This window comes from Mobula birostris, chromosome 2 (assembly GCF_030028105.1).
Source record: "Mobula birostris isolate sMobBir1 chromosome 2, sMobBir1.hap1, whole genome shotgun sequence".
Classification (NCBI taxonomy): Eukaryota; Metazoa; Chordata; class Chondrichthyes; order Myliobatiformes; family Myliobatidae; genus Mobula; species Mobula birostris.
Genome location: NC_092371.1, coordinates 29,504,183 through 29,526,250, shown reverse-complemented (window position 1 = coordinate 29,526,250; position 22,068 = coordinate 29,504,183). Strand labels below are relative to the sequence as shown.

At 44.0% G+C, this 22,068-nt stretch overlaps 1 protein-coding gene across 6 annotated transcripts in view; it reads left to right on the top strand.

Annotated features, from left to right (window-relative positions):
* The window catches only part of snx21 (sorting nexin family member 21), a 167,130-nt gene that overhangs the window by 65,985 nt on the left and 79,077 nt on the right, over positions 1-22,068 (top strand). For 4 of the 6 annotated variants that reach the window (XR_011882724.1, XM_072239411.1, XM_072239402.1 and 1 more), the window contains exons 1-2: positions 9,000-9,159; positions 9,715-9,968. Coding sequence is in view for 5 of the 6 variants with exons in the window: in XM_072239411.1 (XP_072095512.1) it covers positions 9,725-9,968 (244 nt within the window). In the remaining variant the exon portion in view is untranslated. Of the gene's footprint in view, positions 1-8,999; positions 9,160-9,209; positions 9,545-9,714; positions 9,969-22,068 lie in introns of those variants that run through there. The other 2 variants (XM_072239381.1, XM_072239389.1) reach the window with 2 other exon arrangements.

The window sequence follows — 22,068 nt, the reverse complement described above, 5'->3', positions numbered from 1 at the left end:
GGCTGGTGTTAGGTGGGTTGCTGAGTGGTGCAGCCTGTTGGTCCGGAAGGGCCTGTATCTCTAAATAAAATAAAATAAAGTTAAGCATAGTCTTGTTTCCATGTTGTATGGCCCTATGGCTCAGGGGCTCGTTGTCAAGTCACTAAAGTGAGAGAATTTTTGACGTTAGTGAATGGTGTGAGGAAAATAACAACTTAAATTGACCAACAGGAATCAGCAGCCATAATGTGTTGTGCTGCACACATGAGGCAGCTAAACAAGATAAGAAACCATGGTATTACAGGAAAGAAATGAGCATGGATGGAAGATTGGTTGACTGGCAGAAGGTAAAGAGTGAGAATAAAGGGGTCCTTTTCTGGCTGACTGCCAATGATTAGTGATATTCCCTAGGGATAGGTATTGTGTTTGCTACCTTTCACATAATATATTTAATGATCTGAATGACGGAATTGATGGCTTTGTGGCCAAGTCTGTAAGTTATACAAAGATAGGTGTCTGTGCTGATTTTGTACGTTTACAGCCAATCAAAAGAACATGGCAAATGAATTCCTCCTATTTGGAACTGATACACAGTTTTATAGAACTGTAGAGATATTGATGGTGTTCTAATGTATTCTGTATTTCATTCAGATACATAAATTGCTACTCAGTTAAACAGTAGTTTGTCTTTTTTATACCTTTTAACTATTTCCTACTTTTTATTAGTTATTAGATGAATTAATGTAAGACTGAAGCTGTAGTTTAATCATTTGTACTTTTTAACAAATTCATGTAATTTTCACAGTATGTGGTGGTTTGTCCCCACTTACTGGCAGAAGGCATTATAACAGTTACATATGCCTTTTTATTTTTCATTGGCTAAATATTAGAATATTACGCACGTGATGTAATTATGCAACCAGTGATTGGTTTATTTTTATCTAAGGAATTTTGTCTTATCTCGATGATAAAGGTGACCGATTCTTCAGAGGTGCCATCTTTTCTTTTTCATCTTTTCATCTTCGTCTTCTTTGCTTGAATCTCTGCTTTGCTTCCCGGCTTTTCACTTAGTTGGCTTAGTCCTTGTATGTTTGTTTAAACTTTAAAATAAATAATTGTTCAGAATTAAGATTGCTCACCATTCTTAAACCCCAGAAGAACTTTAAGGATTAGAACAGAGATCCAACAATACTAGGTGTAATTAGTGGTCAAACTAAATTAGCATTTCAATTAGCTAACAGCATATTTAAGTGGCGAACAAAAAAATCATTTCCCATGGCTCACTCTTTCTGGCTAACAACAAAGTAACTGCAAGCATGGTTACTCATTTGCTTCTACCATGCCACAACCCAAATGACAGATTACCATAATAAACATGCCACAAAATATAATACAGACAGAAAATAGATCCATGGCTTCCACAGACCAGAAAATAGATATATGGCCTCTACATCCCAGCCCCAAATTATGACTGTATAATAATTACAACTACATACTACTAAAATATGAGACATGAATTCTTCAAGACAAACATCTTAACATTTATGCAAATATTCTTTCTTCTTTCTTCTTCCAGTCAAGTCATGTAACAGTCATCTAGGCCAGAGGTTACCACCACTTAGCCTAGTGCAGAATGTAGCTTGTAATATATGGATTGATCTCTTTTAGAGCAATGACTCGCCTTAGCACTACTCATGGACTGATAACTTATCTATGCACACTGATCTGTTGTCTATGCATGCACATTGATCTGTGCTCTGTCTGTCTGTCTCTCTCTTTCTCTACAATATGAATACACAAGTTAACCTGATCTCCCACGCATGTGCTTTTATTTATTTGATATGTAGTTGTACAGACACAACAAATTGGTGACAAATACGAACCTAAAAGTCTGGACAGAGATACCGAGAGGAAAGAGTTAAACAGTATAGACATGGCACAGACGCTAACAAAGGGATACACGAGTAACTGCACAGTACACAGTGAAAGACAACAACTAGCAAAGTTAAAGTAAAAAAAAAACAGGAGGTGATGGCCTTAGTCGCGAAAGTTGACGAAATTGATAGTGCTAATGAGGACTGGGAATCATATATTGAGACAGTGAACAGTATTGTAATGTGAACAACGTTGACTAGGAAAATAAAGTCTCTGCACTTCTTAGCTTAATGGGTACTAAAACATACTGGCGCTTATGCAACTTAGTAACTCCTGAAAAGGCAGCAAGTAAGATGTTTGATGAAATTATTACAAATTTTTGCACCCAAAACTGCTGGTAATAACTGAGAGATTTAGATTTAACAAAAGGAACCAGTCAAAGAATGAAAACATTACTGAATACATTGCAGAACTGTGCAAATTTTCCCAGTACTGTGACTTTAGAGAAGGACTTTCTGATGTATTAAGGGTTAGGCTTGTATGCGGCATGCATAGTTAAAACAGTCAAAAGAAGCCACTGTCAGAAAGAAACTTAACTCTAAAACAGCCATTGACCATTGCAATATCTTTAGAGACTATAGCAAAGGATACAGCAGAACTACAGAAAAGGAGCTTAGAATATGAAATGCACAAAATGTCCCTGAATGGTGCGAAAAACCAAAAATGTTATCGATGTGGAAAATCCTTTGACTGTTGTTTCAAAGAAAAGGTCTGCAGGAAGTGTCACAGCCAAGGTCACATAGAGCCAGTGTGCAAGTCAGACAAAAACAACAAACAAAGAGAAAAACTATACAGAGTTAAAAGATTCAAACACAAAGCTAAACAAATGCATAAAGTGACTAAATGTGAAGCAGAATTGGACAACACAGAGTCTGACAAAGGTGAGCGGCCATGTCTAGAACTGCATAGCATCACTGAAGCAGATCACAAAATCATCTGGTTCAAATAGATGTATCCGGTGTAAAACTGTAAATGGAGCTGGATACAGAATCAGCTTTGGCTATAAATTTCAGAGGCTGACTACAACAGGCTGTTTTCTAAGCTACCAGTAGAAAGGACCTCACTGATGCTAAAGACCTACACCGATGAAGAAGTGTCTCCCACAAGCAAACTAAGAGTGACGGTGATGTATGGAGGCCAAACACAGAAGTTAGAACTTCATGTATTGAAAAGTGTTGGGCCAGCACTTTTTGGACATGAATGGTTGAGAAAAATCCAACTAGACTGGAACACAATCAAAGCTCCCAGTGTGACATCAACAGGCAAAAAAAGCCCAAATGGTAGCACTAACCAGAGACTGGTACAGCCGCATAATGCTAGTGAGAAGCTGTTTGAGAAGGATATTGGTAGACTCAAAGGCATGAAGGTCAGAATTGAACTGGATGAAGCAGCTACACCAAGATTCCATAAAGCGCATCCAGTGCCTCACATACTATGTCCTGATGTAGATGCTGAACTGCAGAGCTTGGAGACATCTGGCATTCTCTCCAAGGTTGAGTGGAGTGATTGGGCTGTGCCCACTGTCCCGGTGATCAAGAAAGGGAAGGCAGGAGCTTCTCGCATATGCGGGGACTTTAAAGAGAGCATCAACCTGGTGCTGTGTACTGTGCAATAACCTTGCCACAGATAGGAGACATTTTTGCATCTTTGGCAGGTGGGGAGAGATTTTAAAAGACTGACTTGTCACAAGTCTATCTGCAAATGGAGATTGAGGTGTCAAGCAGAAAGTTCCTCACAATCAACACTTACAAGGGGCTGTTCCAGCATAATTGTCTTGTCTGTGGCATCACATCAGCTCCAGCAATCTGACAAAGAGCAATGGAACAAGGCTCCAGGATATTCCAGGAACACAATGTTACCTTGATGATATCATTGTGACTGGCAGAAATGATGAAGAGCACCTCCAGAACCTTGGTAAAGTGTTTACCAGGCTGAGTGAGTATGGTCTGCGTGCAAAGAGTGTGAAATGTGAGTTTTTCAAGCATGAAGTCTCATATTGTGGACATATCATTGACAAGTATGGCTTACATAAGTCACAAGAGAAGATTGAAGCAGTGCTACAGGCTCCTAAACCAGAGAATGTGTCACAACTCAGGTCATACTTGGGTCTTGTAAAATATTACCACCGGTTTCTCCCAAACATTGCTACTATGTTGCACCCACTGGTGGAAGTGTTGCAGAAAGGAACAAAGTGGGAATGGTCAGAAAGATGTGAAAGAGCATTCAAGGAAACAAAGAGACTAATAACATCAGATGAACTGGTCACCCATTATGACCCACCTCTGCCCATCAGCCTGGAATGCAATTCATCCCCTTAAGGCATTGGGGCCATTTTGTCACACATTATGAAAGATGGATCTGAATGCCTGATTGCATTTGCTTCAAGATCACTGACAAGGCAGAATGCAACTACGTACAGATCGACCGAGAGGACCTTAGTCTAGCATGGGGAATAAAGAAGTTCCACCATAAACTCTACAGACAAAAGTTTACCCTAGTGACAGATTACAAGCCCCTTGTGTCCACTTTCAATTCCAGGAAGGGAATTCCAGTGATGACTGCTACCCGGTTACAATGTTGGATACTATCCCCGGGAGCACACACTTATAACGTAGAGTTCAAAGGTACCAAACAACACAGCAATACTGATGGCTTGTCACGTCTACCACTGTTGGCAACAGAAGGAAAAAAGCCCTCATATTGTGACCCAGCAGAAGTGTTCAACACAGCATTGGTGGACCAGTTGTCGATAACAAATTCTGAGATACAAAGGGAAACAAGGAATGACCCGATGTTGACTAAAGTCTATGACATCACCATGCCAGGATAGCCAGCTCATGGTAATGCTATGTTTCCGAAGTTCTCGGTGAGGTGAGACCATCTGTCCATATGTGAAAGAATGCTGATATGTGGATTTCACGTTGTGGTTCCCTCTAAACTGTGCACTAGAGTGTTAGAGAATCTGCACGAGGGACACCTGGACACAGTCAAGATGAAGAATCTCACCCGGAGCTACACGTGGTGGCTGGGAATAGGTAGACTGATTGAAGACTTAACCAAAAGCTTTTCAGGATGCACAAAATTCAAAATGTATCCCTACAGACACCATTACACCTGTGGGAGTGTCAGCCTTCATCATGGTAACGAGTATGTATTGACTTTGCTGGGCCATTGATGGACTCCACGTTTCTGATTGTTGTGGATGCACATTCAAAGTGGCCAGAGCTCATACCAATGAAGTCAACCACATCAGAAAAGACTGTTTCCACTCTGAGGATATCCTTGCCAGCAATGGCTTACCTAAACAAATTATGAGTGACAACGGACTGCAATACACTTCAGAAGAGTTCAGAAGATTCATGAAGAAAAATGGCATCAAACATTTCAAGTCAGCTCCTCACCATCCAGCAACAAATGGGTTAGCTGAAAAGTTTATCCCAGACTTCTAGAAGTCCATTAAAGCTATGGACAGGGAGGATATTTCTCAACAGCACAAGGACAATTTCCTTTTTGTGTAACAGAACTCTGTTCATGTGATGACAAATTAAACACCTGCTATGCTGTTCATGAGCAGGAATCTGAGATCTCACATGGAGCTCCTGAAACCAGATCTACAGAGGAAAGTACAGAATAAACAGATCATCCAGTGAAGCTGCAAGGACTTCGAGGTTGGACGGGAAGCCCTAGTGTGTGATTACCGAGAAGACAAGTGGGCTTGTAGCTACAAGATCTGGACCACTGATGTACACAGTGGATGTTGGAGATCAGATGTGGAGACGTCATGTGGACCAGATAATGGATGCTCAGCCAAAGAACACAACTGAGTTGACTGCATCCAACAACAGACACAATGCAGCCACGGGACTTGCCTCTCAGTGATGATAAAGTCACTATCAGCAACATGACACCTGAGACAGAGAAATTTGTCTTTGACAAGACACCTGCCGAACCTGATGCCACTCCACAGGTCCAAAGGCACTATCCTGAAAGAAACAAGACTGCCACCTGAAAGACTGAATCTTTAGTATAGTGAAGTTTGTTATGGACTTTTACTGTGAAAACATGTTTATCTGAATATGGGTTGTGAAAGTGAAGTTGAATATTTTATGACATCTACAGTTTTATGCCACATTAATCTAAAGGGGGAGGAAGTGTACTGTATGGATTGATTTATTTTAGAGCAATAACTCCCCTTAGCATTACTCATGGACTGATAACTTACCTACATGCATTGATCTGTTGTGTACACATGCACATTGATCTGTGTTCTCTCTCCCTTCCCCCCCTTGCTTCAATGTGAATACAAAAGTTAAAGCAATCTCCCTTGTGCATGCTTTTGTTTGATACGTAGTTGTACTGACACAACATATCTCCTCAAACCTCTGCCTCCTGTAGAAGACAGATCTTGGTTATAGGCCTGTCTAGGCAGCTGGTCTTGGTCTTGATGTGCACACAACTCCTCTTCTATGAATGACTCTTCTGGCAATCCATGAGTTTTGAGGCATTATGTCATCAACAATAAGCGCAATAACTCATGGGACGAAATTCCATTTCATACCTGACCATTTCAGACATTCCTGCAATTGTGGTAAATACTCATTGACCCACCATTTCCAAAACAAGTTTGACATGTATTGGACCTGCTTGTATCTACAATGAGCATAAATGTCTTCCTTTTGAAACTCTCCTGGTGGTAAGGATGATGAGATCTTCGGAAGCAGCACATGGTTGGGTGTTAATGCTTCCAAATCATTGGAATCGGGGGATGCTTTAGGAATTGGATGACCATTGATAATAGCCTCAACTTCACAAAGCAATGAATGGAAACTCTCTTCGTCAAGACCCATACCTTCATAGTGGAATTGAGGACCTTTCACACAGACCTGATCAACTTCACCCATGTTCCTCCATGATGTGAACCAGCCGGGGGGTTAAAAATCCACAATTCCTTTTTGAAGAAGGACATTACTAATCCATGAATGATTCCACTTCTCAATGGCTTCTCGCAACTCACACTCAGCTCCAACAAAGTTTGTCGCATTAGCAGAGTGCAGTTCACAAACCTGTACTTGTCTTGCTATAAAGCAGTGAGGTGAATTAACAAAGGAATCTGTGTCTAAAGAAGATGTCACTTCAATGTGAACAGCTCGTATAGCTAGACAGGTAAATATGACCCCATATCCCTTCAACATACTCCTTCTGCTCTTCACCTCAAAAGCTCCAAAGTAGTTCACTCCTACACGTGTAAACAAGGTTCATCCACAGAGACTCTGTCCAGAGGTGGATCTGCCACATACTGGCATCCTGTGGCTGCATACAACCATCAAAAAGTAATACACTTAGACAGGTTTCATCTTACAGCTGTACTCGCACGAGGAATCCAGTATTTTTGGCACAGCCTAGATAACACGTGGTTACGACCACCATGTCCCACCTCTTGATGTACATGCCTCAGAATGAGATCTAAGATATGATCCTTTGACAGTATAACAGGATGCTACAACTCTTCAGGCATGGTTACCCTACTAAGCCATCCACCAACTCTCAAGACACCATCTTCAAGTACTGGATTGAGCTTGAAAATATGGCTGTTCCTTTTCACTCTTTCTCCCCTTTGCAAACTTGCAAATTCCTCTGGAAATCTCTTTCTTTGGAAAAATTCAGTGATCTCCATTTCAGCCTTTCTGATCTCCTCCGCTGAGAGACAACCTCGGCCGATCTGACCTTCGACTTTCTCAATCTCTCCTTCCAAAGCATACCCTTGTTTTTCTTCATCTAAGACAGACTGAGCAAGAGCAATGTACAATTGCTTCCTCTTCCAACTGAAAAACTAGATGTTAGATGGTTCACAAAAGTTCTCACCATCTAAGCCAGTTGAAATGTTGACTATTTATTCTCTTCCATAGATGTTTCCTGGCCTGCTGAGTTCCTCCAGCATCTTCTGTGTGTTGCTTCACAGGAAAAGTCTTCCCCACTTCCCCACAACATGCCTTGCCACCATCCAGACCATGCCCTCTTCTTATTGATGCCATTGGGAAGGAGGTACAGGAGCCTTAGGTCCCACACCACCAGTCATTACCCTCCAACCACCAGGCTACTGAACCAGCATGGATAACTTCACTCACGTCAACTCTGAACTGATTCCACAACTTATTGACTCACTCTCAAGGAATCTACAACTCACATTCACTATTAATATGTATATTTGCACATTTTTTCCTTCTTTTGCACATCAGTTATCTGTCTGCTTTTGTGTGCATTTTTAATCGATTCTATTGTTTCTTTGTACCTAACGTGAATACTGGCAAGAAAATGAACCTCACGATAACATACACCAAGTGTACATTGATAATAAATTAACTTTCAAAAGAGAAAATGTTGTAAATTCACATCAGGCAGCATCCATAGAGAAAGAAACAGTGTTGATATTTCTAGTTAAATGGGAGTTAACTTGCCAAGTTAAATTGCGTTTCAAAATGTTCATTGTAGCTGACAGTGACAAACTTATCGTTCGATATGTTTGACGACAAACAGCGCCGAGACTTTGTGCCTCGAAGCTTTGAGCTCATATTATTTTTTGTTTATATTAATCAAACTGGGAAAGGATATGGAATGGACTTTGAAACAGATCTTTCTCAGAGACATTAGCAGACAAATCCAGCCACCCCAGCCACCCCCCTCGACCACACACAACGGGAACTCTGCATACGTGGAAAGATTAATGCAAGGGACGGCGCACGTCCATTCAGCGATGGCGTCCCTGTTTGATCCTTTCCACAATCCTCGATCGGCAGTCGCAATCATTTTTTAGTCGAGAAACCCCCATCTACTCAGCAAAGCAGGGTTTCCGGTCAATACTCATGTTAAACCATTGCAAACTTTCACGTCAGGGTACCAGGCTGAGTGATGCTTTACTCTCAATGAACTTTCTGCGTCCAACTCATTCCCTGAGGTTTTTACTTTCCGTGTTAAATCACGGTCGCTACATTCCCCTCCTGCCCCGGCCTCGGCCTTCGGTGGCAGTCCCGCCTCTCTCGGCCGTCGCGGGATGGAGGGAGGGAGGATGGATGGGGGTTTGGGGGGTGCACACCGGCGGCCGGCAGCAGCCGGGAGTTGGGCAGCTGCACCGAAATCCTGCCAACGCCTGCAGTGGGCGGTTCTTGTGTTGAGTCAGGCGAGAGGCGGGGAACGTTTCCCCGGCGGAGAGGGAGCGGAGCCGGCCATGAAACCTGGGTAGCTGTCCAGGTGAGTCCCAGGAAAGCAGCCGAGCTCACGTTGCACGTTGGTGGCGACGGACGCACGGTGCGAGGCCGGGCCTCTGACTTGCCCCGGCGAGGGGTATGGATGTGGAGGAAGTGGGGGGGGTGTTGTGAGCCGGGCGAGGCTACCCGCTCCATTTGTGCGCTGACCAACAACCCTCCCTCCGCTCGACTCTAATTTATTTCTTGCTAAACTCGTATGCATTGGCTGAATGTCTTCCATAAACTGGTCGTTAATCAGTGGAAAACAGCAGCTTCCTGCCTCCCGTGGGCGGCTCCCGGCCAGCGCCTTCTGTTGTGGAGAGTAACTTGTTGCCTTGCCTCTCCAGTGGGGTTAAGCGCTGTGTGTTACTGCAATTCCACGAGTACTGGTAATACAATGTCGTAATACACTCTTTAACTGGAAACATTTAATGTTCATGCAAAATTCGACGTTCTGATAAAGTTCAATTGCTTTACCCCAGTGCATTGCATCTTGGAATGAGTGCTGCTTTAAGAGTGCACTACTCGACTGTAAACAGTTACGTGCTCTTGCTTGCAGAGTGCAGGACATGGCCTCGAAACTTCTCCACAGGTTTCGGAGGAAAGCTGAGAAATGCGGTGTTGCTGATGAAACGGCGGAAGACTTTCCCGAGAGATCGGAACTTTACGACGAGACAGACGGGGTGTCCGCCCGTCTCAGCGGGACGCTGAGCTTCGGGGATTCGGATGTAGCGGAAGAAAACGGGGCCCAAGCTGTGGACAGTGACACTGATTTTTTATGCAGCTTTGAGAGTGATGAGCTTGAAAGGACAGGTAAAAGTAGTATCTTATTTCTTTTAAAGATTTGGAAATTCTTAAAGCTGGAATTGGTTTATTATTGTCACATGTAGCAAGATACAATGAAAAGCTTTTCTTGCATACTCATCATTCAGATCATTACACAGTGCATTGAAGTGGAACAAAGTAAAACAATAACAGAATGCAGAATAAAATGTAACAGCTAGAGAGAAAGTGCCGTACAGGGAGACAATAAGATGCAAGATCATAACGAGGTAGATTGTGAGGTCGAGTCCGACTTATCATACTAGGAAACTTAAATAGTTTTATAACAGTGGGGTAGAAGCTGGTGTCTTGTGGTATCTCTGGAGGGGAAGGCCTCTAGTCCTCGGCTTTACTTGTTGCTCGGCAGCCGGGATGGGGTCGAAGTGCTCGGTGTCGAAGGGCTGGTTAGAGGACAGACTCATAGTCGGCTGTGGTCGGGTGTTTCCAATGCATCGACAGTTGTCGGTGCCTGAAGGCTTATGGCAGAGAGAGTTTCTCCCTTCTGCCGCCTGCTATAGGGGACTCTCAGGAGTCAATCGGAACTTTGAGACTTTTTTTTACCGTGCCATGGTCTGCTCTTTATCAAATTATGGTATTGCTTTGCACTGCTGTAACTGTATGTTATAATTAGGTGGTCTTGTCAGTGTTAGTCTTTGGTTTGTCCTGTTTTTCTTTGTGATATCACTCTGGAGGAACATTGTATCATTTCTTAATGCATGCATGCATTTCTAAATGACAATAAACGAGGACTGAGTGTCCTCATAATCTAATCTAATCTAATCTAATCTTCTGCCCCATGGAAGAGGGAAGAGAGAATGGCTGGGGTGAGTGGGGTCTGATTATGCAGACTGCTTTACTGAGGCAGAGGAAGGTGAAGACTGAATCCATGGAGGGGAAGTTACTCTTCACGGTGTTTTGAGCTGTTTCTACAACTTTCGACAGTTCCATGAGTGACGTGCAGAGCAGTTGACAAGTCGTGATGTATGCAGACAGGATGTTTTCTATGGTGCATCAATTAAAAGGTGGTAAGGGTCGTCAGGAGCATGCTAAATGTCTTTAGCCTCTGAAAGTGCGGGTGTTGGTGAGCTTTTTTTTGTTTGTGCTTGGATCAGGTTGGTGAGGTTCACTCCTAGAAACTTAAAGCTCTTAGTCCTCTGAACCTCAGCACTTTTGATGAAGACAGGAACGTGTACACCCTCCCTTCTTCCCCCCCCCCCGAAATCAATGACCAGCTCCTTTGTTTGCTGACATTGAAGGAAAGGTTGTTGTCTTGACACCATGTCACTAAGCTCAATATCTCCTTCCTGTAAATTGCAGATGACTGTACTGGTGCTGTCTATGTTAAAGAATTTACCATGTACAATTTCTGGCTTTGTGTACTAAGGTTAAGGAAAGCATTAGTTTCCTGATGAAGTTGTCGCTGACACTTGCTGCCAATAAAGTTCTCAGGTTCATGTGGGAAATAGCCGAAAGAGTGAAAAGCGTACTGTGTTATCCAATGGTATTCATCAATAGTTGATATCTCCTCTTGCTTACCCCCGGAAAAGGTCTCCACTCAGGCCCATCAGTCCATTGTCTCCTGCACCATCACCAAACTCAACATCTATGAAGATCTCCTATCCACTGCCACCAGCCTCAGAGTTCTTAACCGCACACTGCTCATTTCTACCTCCTACCAAGATCCACAAACCTGACTGTCTGTAGGCCCATTATTACTGCCTGCTCCTACCCCACTGAACTTGTGTCCGCATACCTCAACTCTATTCTATCCTTCTTGGTTCAGTCTCTTCCAGTGTACACCTGCGACACTTCAATCACATGCTCTCAATCTTAAAAACAACTGTCAATTCCCTGGAGCTGATTACTTCATTTTCACCATGGATGTTTCTACCACCCCCCCCCCACCCCCACCAAGAAGGCCTCAAAACTCTCCGCTTCTTTCTTGACGACAGACCCAACCGGTTCCCTCTGCCACCACACTCCTCCATCTGGTGGAATTGTCTCTCACACTAAATAATTTCTCTTTCAGCTCCTGCCACTTTCTCCAAACCAAAGTGTAGCCATGGGCACCCGCATGGCTGCCCACTCTTTCCCCCCCCCCCACCCCACTATGCCTGCCTTTTTGTGGGCTGTGTGGAATGGTTCATGTTCTAAACTTCACTAGTAATGCCCCCCTAACTCTTTCTGCGCTATAACAATGACTGCATTGATACTGCTTCAAGCACCCATTCCAAGCTGGTCAATTTAATCAATTTTGCCTCCAACTTCCATCCTGCCCTTAAATTCACTTAGTTCATTTCTGACACTCCCCTCCTCTTTTCTTGATCTGTCTCCATCTCTGGAGCCAAACTTTTATAAACCTACCAACTCCCACAGCTATCTTAGCTATACTTCTTCCCACCCTATCACTTGTTTAAAAAAAAATGCCACTCCATTTTCTCAGTCCCTTTGTCTTCACCACATTTGTTACCAGGATGAGGCTTTCCTTTCCAGAACATTGGTGATGCCCCCCCCTTCAAAGTATGGGGTTTCCTTCCTCTTCCATTGATGTATCTCCTCCAGTTCCCATCTTTCTCCCACCTTAATACAGATAGAATTCCTCTTGTCCTTGCCTACCACCCCACGAGCTTTCATGTCCAACACATCATTCTCTACAACTTCCATCATCTTCAATGGGATCCTACCACCAAACAAATCTTTACCTTCCCCCTATCCACCTTCCACAGGGATTGCTCTTCCGCATTTTTCCGTTGTCCATTCATCACCTTGCACTAATCTCTTTTCTGTCACTTATCTCTGCAAGCGGAAGAAGTGCTACACCTGCCCATTCACCTCTTCTGTCACCTCCACTCAGGTCCCCAAACTGTCCTTCCAGGTGAGGCAACACTTCACCTGCAAATCTGTTAGGGTTGTCTACTGTATCCAATGTTCCCAACGTGTCCTTCTCTACATTGTTGAGACCCAATGTACATTGAGGGACCACTTTATCAATCACCTTTGTTCCATCCACAACAAGCAGGATTTCCCAGTCGCCAACATTTTAATTCCAAACCCCATTCCATCATATTCTGTGGCTTCCTGTACTGCCTTGATGAGGCCACGCCCACAAAATGTTGGAAGAACTCAGCAGGCCAGGCAGCATCTATGGAAAAAAGTACTTCTTGATGAAATATCGACTGTACTTTTTTCCATAGATGCTGCCTGGCCTGCTGAGTTCCTCCAGCATTTTGTGTTTGTTGCTCGGATTTCTAGCATCAGCAGATTTTCTTTTGCTTGCAATTTGATGAGGAGCTGCACCTCGTATTCCGTCTGGGTAGTCTTCATCCTGATGGCATGAGCATTGATTTCTCTAACTTGCTGTAATATTTACAACTCCCCTTTCCCTCTTCCATTCCCCACTCTGGTGCCCCTCTTAACTCTTCTCATATGCCTGTCACCTCCCCTTGGTGCCCCTCCTCCTGTTTCTCCCATGGTCCACTCTCCTCACCTGTCAAGATTCCTCCTTCAGCCCTTTACCTTTTCCACCCCTCACCCCTCAGCTTCTCACTTTCTATCCCCCCCCCCACAACCCACCTAGCTTCGCCTGTCACCTTCTAGTTTGTAATTGTTCCATTCCCCCGCCCCCCCCACCTTCTCAGTCCGGTTTCTTCCCCCTTCCTTTCTTTCCAGTCCTAAACGTTTGGCTGTTTATTCCTTTCTGTGGATGCTGCCCAACACGCTGAGCTCCTCCAGCATTTTGTGTGTGTTCACCAGTATTTGAGACTTCAATCCCATTTTTGCAGCATTTCCTTCTTAGGTAGTTCCTTAGGAGGACTTCAGTTTTGTAGATTCTCACATGGCTGTTTCTGCCTCCTGCAGGGCAGGTGTTGCTTGGCAGGGATGAGGTTCACCAGTTTGAGAGGAGGTATGCACCTCCTGCTATTTATACTGGGCCTCTTTGCTTGTATCAGTTCCCCATGTCATCACACATGTTCCTGCTCCACTTTGAGTGGTCAGAGGACAGCGATTCTCAACAATTAGTGGAAATGTTGTGTTTCTCCCAGAGGATCTGGGAACATCCTGAGTTTTTCTTTCCTCTCTGTCCACCCAACAGAGGGCAGAATAGAGAATCTGATTTGGAAGTCTCGTGCTGGGCATGTGAAAGCCATGACCTACCCAGTGGAACTGTCTGTGCATGATGAGAGCCTCAGTAACTGGAATGCTGGCCTGTGTGAGGACATTAACATGAGGTCACGTATTCTACCAGTAGCTTTTTGGTGATGACATGGAATCTGTTCAGTACTGGAAGCAGTCCACATCTCAGGTTCAGGAGACCAGCATGTGCCAAGAGGCTCCAGGCAGTCACTGATATAGAGTTAATCAGTTTACCACTTCCATTGTCTGTGTGCAGCCATAATAAGAATATTGTTGTCTGTTATATTATAATATTGAGTTGAGAGTTAAAGGACAAAAGTTTAGGGGTAACATGAGGGGGAAGTTCTTTACTCAGAGAGTGGTAGCTGTGTGGAATGAGCTTCCAGCAGAAGTGGTGAGGCAGGTTCGATGTTGTCATTTAAAGTTAAATTGGATAGATATATGGACAGGAAAGGAATGGAGGGTTATGGGCTGAGTGCAGGTCGGTGGGACTAGGTGAGAGTAGGGTTCTGCACGGACTAGAAGGACCGAGATGGCCTGTTTCCGTGCTGTAATTGTTATATGGTCTGAACCTCTGCACTGCTGGCTGAGTAGCTGGCTAAAAGATTTGGTACTGAAATAAGGGAAGGATAAGGCTTGATACCGTTTTACTCGGTTGTGTGGAGACAGGGACCATGACACCTTTCACCTCCCCATTTGTCTGTGACGGCTGTCTTCGCCGTGACCAGAAAATCGCCACACTCAATGGGAGAATATCCCAGTTTCATCGGATTAAGGATGGCAAGTAGTTTCTCAAGTCTGTAGTCACTATGGTTGGCACAGCGAGAGCCTGTCTCCACTGTCCCCTGGATTGGGCCCAATTCCACTGCTCTACGTTCAGAGGCTTCTCTAGCTGAGCCAAATGACCCTGGATTCAAATGGGAGCCGGGCCCAAGGTATCAACCAGCTCAACTCCCCCTTAGTGGAGCCTTGGTCTGTTGTATTATCGCTCCACTCCTTCACAACAAGAAATCCAACTACAGAATAGATTCAACATCCTGGATAAGAAGGGTTTCCCGCACTGTCTTGTCTCAACCTCCAACTCCTGGGGTATCAGGAACTCAATTATGAATGGCGAAATGCTCCAGATCGCCAGTAGGTACCCCTCAGCCTCCACTGCACCCTAACTGGGGTAGCTTTTGGGCTATCTCCCGGGTTGCAATGCTACTGCAGATTCCATTGTCTTCTCTCCCACTTCCAACAATGCTGATAATCATGACCCCATCACCAGGAAGATTAATTCAAAGCTGTTTGTTTTCGTGTTTGTCTGTGATATAACGTGCGAGCTCCCTTACCTGCTAACTGACCACCCCTCTGTGAAGAGGATCGTTGACCATGTTGGTACAAATGACATTGGTCAGCAACAATCTGAGCTGCTCAAGCCGTGACTTTAGTGGTGCCTTGAATTTCTAGATATCAGTGGCAAGGACATTTTTATCTCTGGACCAATCCTCACACTGGGTCATGGCTCTGGGGGTTTTAGGAGGCTCCTCCTCTACATGATTGGCTTCAGATGCGATGCGGTGCAGTGAACTTGGGCTTCATTGGCAATTTTAATCTATTCTGGCTATGCGCCACGGTGTTCAAAAAGCACCTTAGATACAGTCGACTGTGTGTCAACAATTTTTCAAGACTGAAGTACATGCGTTTAAAATTTATGGCACCAGTCCTGTCCTTTGCGTTATCATTTACTGCCCTCCTAAATCTAATGCTTGCTTTCTCTCAGAATCAGGTTCAGCATTAATGCCAACAGGTCTCAGTTTTAATTCACCTAGATTTCTGTGCTGCCTTTGACATAACTGACCATGACATTCTAGATATCCTTAAGCACTGGGTTGGTCTCTGGTAGTACATTCAATTGGTTTTGCTCATATCTTAGAGATTGTTTTCTGTCTTGGAGAGGAGCAGTTTTCTAAGAGAAACAATGTACTTTTTGGTGTTGCTCAGGGAAGTTGTCTGGGTCCCCTGCTCTTCTCTTTACACCTGAGGAGACATCATTGCAGAGCTTAAACTTCTGTGTAGATGGCACACAATTGTATATCTCGGATGAGCCCGATGATGATGACACCCTGCCTTGTCTGACTTCCGGGATGGGCTGCAACAGACAAATGACTGAGTAATAATTTCCTAAAACTCAATAGAGATAAAACCGGTTGGTCCCAAAGCTGGAAGAGATAAACTTACTTATAAACTTGGCAACTTGGCCCACGTTAAGTAAGTGACCAGAGCAGCATTTCTACGTGATGAAAGGTATGTCTGTTTCTGTCATGTGAAACTAGTTCGTGCCTTTATATTGCATAGACTGGATTAACGCAAAGCACTTTTTACTGGCCTTCTAGAACAATCTGTTGACAAACATCAACTCACTCAGAATACCACTGCTAGACTGTTAACTAAAACCAGAATGAGGGAGAGTATCACTCCTGGCACTGAGTTCCTGTATCTTGTAGAATTGATTTTAAATTTCTCTTATTTATTTTTAAAGCTCTCAATGGTCTGGGACCAAAGTACATCACAGAATTGCTTTCATTTTGTAATCCTGCTTGAGTTCTCAGGTCTTCTTCCGTCAGCCTCTTAAATGTAAACAATCTTCCTTGAAGGTAGTGCAGGCACGTGGCCAAGTGGTTAAGGCATTGGACTAGCGACTTGAAGGTTGTGAGTTCGAGCCCCAGCAGAGGACATGTGTTGTGTCCAGGCGTAGATCCATGGTCTTGCAGGACTAACGGATGCCTTCCTTGAAGGTTAATTTGCAAGTCAGCCTTTTGGAACTAAGCTTCTCAACCAATAAGGGATGCACAGTCCTTTGACACTTTTAAACTCCATCTCGAAACCTGTTGACTTAACCTTGCTTTTAATTAATGTCTTTTTGTTTTTTATTTTCTTGTTTGCACATTATCTCATTGTAAAGCACTTTGAACTACAACGTCTATATGAAAAGTGCTCTAGAAATGAGCATATTCTATTCTATATGTGGTTGATGTACATAGTCTGCAGAATGTTTACTGGTCAGTTTGTGATTCTGTTTTGTTGACTGGTCAGCAAGTCACCATTGCTGTCAAGTATCCCCTGAATCACTGTCACTGTCTTATTTGTCATGTGTACACAAAAAAAAAACAACAAACTACATCATTAGCATCTAATCAAATCAGCGTGGATTGTGCTGGGCATGCATCACCTCGCTTCAGCGCCAACATACCATGCCCATACAGTGCAACTCACTAACTCTAACTCGTAGTCTTTGGAAGGTGGGAGGGAACTTGAGCACCTAAAGAAACTTGAAAGCCACATCTTCACAGGGAGAACATATTAATTCCTTACAGATGGTAGTGGGATCTGTACCCCGATCTCTCAGCTGGCACTGTAATAGCATTACGCTAACTGCTACACTGTTGTGCCACCCCACCTTTGGAGTATTCTGTGCAGCTCTGATAATCCCACTAGGAAGGATGTGGAGGCTGTGGAGAGGGTGCAGAAGAGAGTCACCAAAATTTTTCTCTAACTGTAAGGAGAGGTTGGACAAAGGTGGATTGTTTTTTTCTGGGATATTAGAGGCTAAGACATAACTTGATAAAAACATATAAAATATGAGGCATAGATAGGATAGTTTTTCCTCGAGCGGAAGTATTAACTGCTAGAGGGCTTATGTTTAAGGTGAGAAGAGAAAAGTTCAAAGAAGGTTGATTGATGTGACACATTTTATTTACACAAAGTGGTAAGTGGCTGGGTGCTTCCGATCAGAAGCAAAAGCCCTTGGGACTTGCGTCCCCGCCTCACCGGCTGAGTGGTAGGTGCTTGGAACAGGGGAGGTGGCAGAAGCAAAAATGAAAGAGGGCTTTAGACAAACACCTGGACTGACGGCAGTAGGAAGGTATGGATCGTGTGCAGGCAAGTGGGATTTGTTTAATTTGCCATCATGGTCAGCATAGACATGATGGGCCAGAGGACCTGTTTCTGTGCTGTGGTTGTTTTGATTTTTGTTTTGTCTTTTTCACCATTAATCCTTCAATTGTAGTAGTTCCTGTGCCAGGTGTGACATTGAATTCTTTAGCTTGTATTTTCTGCTTTAGTTTCTGTCTCAGGAAGGCATTGGTTGAAGATTCGGCGGGCTCCAGTTATTTTGTTCTGGGTGTGGGCCAAATACCATTCATTTCCATACCAAGGTCCAATTACAGTCTATGTGCAAGTCTGAAAGTAGTGAAGAGAAAGCATTGTTTATTCACCACCGCCTACAATATCTGGGTTATGTTCTCAATCAAAAGCAAAACTTCTGTGGTTTCTAGCCCTAAGGCAATTGCCTTGAAATTGGCAGATCATTTAGTTCCATTTTCTGATGGTTTAACACACCATAGTTCAGTTTTAATTTGAGGAGTTGTCAATAACCATGGCATTCTAAAGGGTGAGGGTGAGCAGCCAGAAGTTATGATACTGAACATAATGGTACCAACAACGCTGGCAGGAAAAAGTCCTGAAGTTCAAAGTAAATTTATTATCAAAGTACATGTATGTCACCATATACAAACTCCGAGATACTCCGAGACAGGCATATTCAATAAATCCGATAACTCTAATAGAATCAGTGCCCACAAGAAGTGAGTCCATAGGTTGTGGGCACAGATCGGTGAAGTTGCAAGTGAAATTGAGTTAAGTTATCCCCTCTCGTTCAAGAGCCTGATGTTGAGGAATAATAACTGTTCCGGAACCTGGTGGTGTGAGTTCGGAGACTCCTGTATCACTTTCCTGATGACAGCAGTGAGAAGAAAGCATGATCTAGGTGGTGGGAATTCCTGATAATAGATGCTGCTGTCTGCGACAACACTCTGTGTAGATGTGCTCAATGGAGGGGAGAGCTTTACCCATGATAGACTGGGCTGTATTCACTACTTTTTGTAGGATTTTCCATTCAAGGGCATTGGTGTTTCCATACCAGATAGTGATGTACCCAGTCAAAATACTCTGCACCACACATCTATAGAAGTTTGTCGAAGTTTCGGATGTTGTGCCGAATCTTTGCAAACTTCTAAGGAAGTAGAAGCGCCACGTGCTTTCTATGTAATTGCAATGCCCATTGGGCCCAAGATATGAAATGATAACACCAAGGAGTTTAAAATTGCTGACCCTCTCCACCTCTGATCTCCTGGTGCGGACTGGCTCATGGACTTCCAGTTTACTCCCCCTGAAGTCCATAATCAGCTCCTTGGTTTTGCTGACATTGAGGGAGATTTGGAAGGGTAAATTGGGAACAGATGTACTCATGGAAATGCACAACTGAAATGGGGAGATTGTTTAGGTAACACGAAAACTGCTAGAGTAACTCCGCAGGTCGGTTGACGTATTGGGTCGAGACCCTTCAGGATTGGAAAGGAAGGGGGAAGAATCCAGAATAAGAAGGTGGGGGGAGGGGAAGTAGTACAAGCTGGCAGATAATAGGTATGTGGGGGAAGGGGGGTGGAGTAAGACTTTGGTAGGTGATAGGTGGAGGAGGTAAAGTGATTGGCACCTTCTCAGTGCACAGGTTTAGATGGGACGGACTTTGTTAGCCGTGTCCAGGAAGGTTTCCTGGCACAGAGAAGATATGTGTTAGAGGAGAGTGAACCATGGGAGTAAGGGAAGGAGGAGGGGCACCAGAGGGAGGTGATGGGTAGCTGAGAAGAGAAGGGGGTGAAAGAGGGGAACCGGGATGGTGAATGGAAAAAGAGAGAAGGATGGGGGAGAAATTACTGGAAGTTAGATAAATCAATGTTCATGCCGTCAGGTTGAAGGCTACCCCAAAGAACTATAAGGTATTACTCCTCCAACCTGAGAGTGGCCTCATCAAGGCAGTCGGAATGGGAAGTAGAATTAAAATGGGTGGTCACTGGGAAAACCTGCCTGTTGTGGTAGATGGAGTGAAGATGCTTGACAAAGCAGGCACCAGTCGGGTCTCACTGATGTCGAGGAGTCTGAACCAGGACAATTAGATACTGTATGGTAGACTCCCATTCTGACCTAAGACCATAAGATATAGGAGTAGGAGTAGGCTATTAGGCTCAGCGAGTCTACTCTGCCATTTCATCATAACTGATCCAATTTTCCTCTCAGCCCCAATTTCCTGCCTCCTCCCCATATCTCTTCATGGCCTGACTAATCAAGAATCTATGAACCTCTGCCTTAAATATACATAAAGACTTGGCTCCACAGCTGTCTTTGTCTGTGGCAAAGAAATCCACAAATTTACCACACTGTGGTTAAAGAAATTCCTCCTCATCTCTGTTCTAAAAGGGCACCCCTCTATTCTGAGGCTCTCCCATCATAGGAAACATCCTCTCTACATCCACTCTATAAAGGCCTTTCACCATTTGATAGGTTTCAATGAGGTCACCTTTCATTCTTCTGAATTCTAGTGAATACAGGCCCAGAGCCATCAAATGCTCTTCATATGACAGGTCATTCAATCCTGGAATCATTTTTGTGATGTCAGCACATCCTTTGTAAGACAAGGGGCCCAGAACTGCTCACAATACTCCCAAGTGAGGCCTCGCCAGTGCTTTATAAAGCCTCAATATTACATCCTTTCTCTTATATTTTAGTCTTCTTGAAATGAATGACATGCTGGTCTGTAGCCTTTCATAAGGCTCATTCAGAAAGCCTGGAGGCTTGGGGTCCAGGGTAACTTGGCTGTGTGAATTCAGAACTGGTTTGTCCACAGAAAGAAGAGGGTGGTAGTAGAGGGAGTATTTTCTGCCTGAAGGTCAGTGACCAGTGCTGTTGTGCAGGGATCTCTCTGAGACCCTTCTCTTCGTGATTTTTGTGAATGGCTTTGATGATTTGGAAAGGAGGGAGGAGAAGATGGCGGCACAACGCAGTGTGCGCGGCCATTCCGAATGAATATTGATTATGTGTAACTAGGGGGCCGTACACGATCCCGATTTGATGGAGACAGCCATGAGAAGCGCAGAGGAACATCTGGAGTAACTTCTGAAATGCCTGCTTCGCTGCCGCTGCTACTGTGCGATCAAGAATCTCCGGAAAAGAAGGCCCCAAATCCTCGGCTTTGCCTATTGCCGGGGCCGGAGTTGAAGCGCTCAGCAGAGATAGTTCTCGGTGTCGAAGAGGTGATCAGAGGCTCGGAGTTTACGGATGGACTCGTAGTCAGATGCTTCCTGGATGCTGCATCAGCAAGTTGGCGGCACTGGAGGTTTACCGTCTGCGTAAGATGATGGGACTTTCGAGAGACTCTGAGACTTTTACTGTGCCATGGTCTGTTCTTATCAAATTACGGTATTGCTTTGCACTGTTGTAACTATATGTTATAATTATGTGGCTTTTGTTAGTTTTTAAGTCAGTTTGTCATGTGTTTTCGTGATATCATTCTGGAAAAACATTGTATCATTTCTTAATGCATGCATTACTAAATGACAATAAAAGGGGACTGCGTGTCCTCATAATCATCATAATGAGGAAGTGGAAGGGTGGGTTAGTAAGTATGAAGATGACACACAGAATGCTGCTGTTGTGGATAGAGTAGAAGATTGTTGTAGATTACAACGGGACATCGATGGAATGCAGTGATAGATCAAGTCAGATGAAGGGGGAGTGATGAAGTGAGAAGCCGGGGGGGGGGTGGGGTGGGGGTGATAGGTGGGAGAGGTGACCTATCAACTGCCGGCTTATATTCCTTCTCCCCACCCCCTTGGCTTCTTCTCCTTTCCAGTCCTGATGTAGGGTCTCGCTCTGAAACCCTGACTGTTTTTCCTCTCCATAGATGCTGCCTGACCTGCTGAGTTCCTCCAGCATCTTGTGCGTGTTACTCTGGATTTCCAGCATCTGCAAAATCTCTTGTATTCTCTCAGCCCTTGAAAATTCCGGGGTTCACTGTAGTATTGCTTTGTAACATCTTTTGAAGAAAGAATTGGAGGTGTATTAGAGTTGCAACAACTTC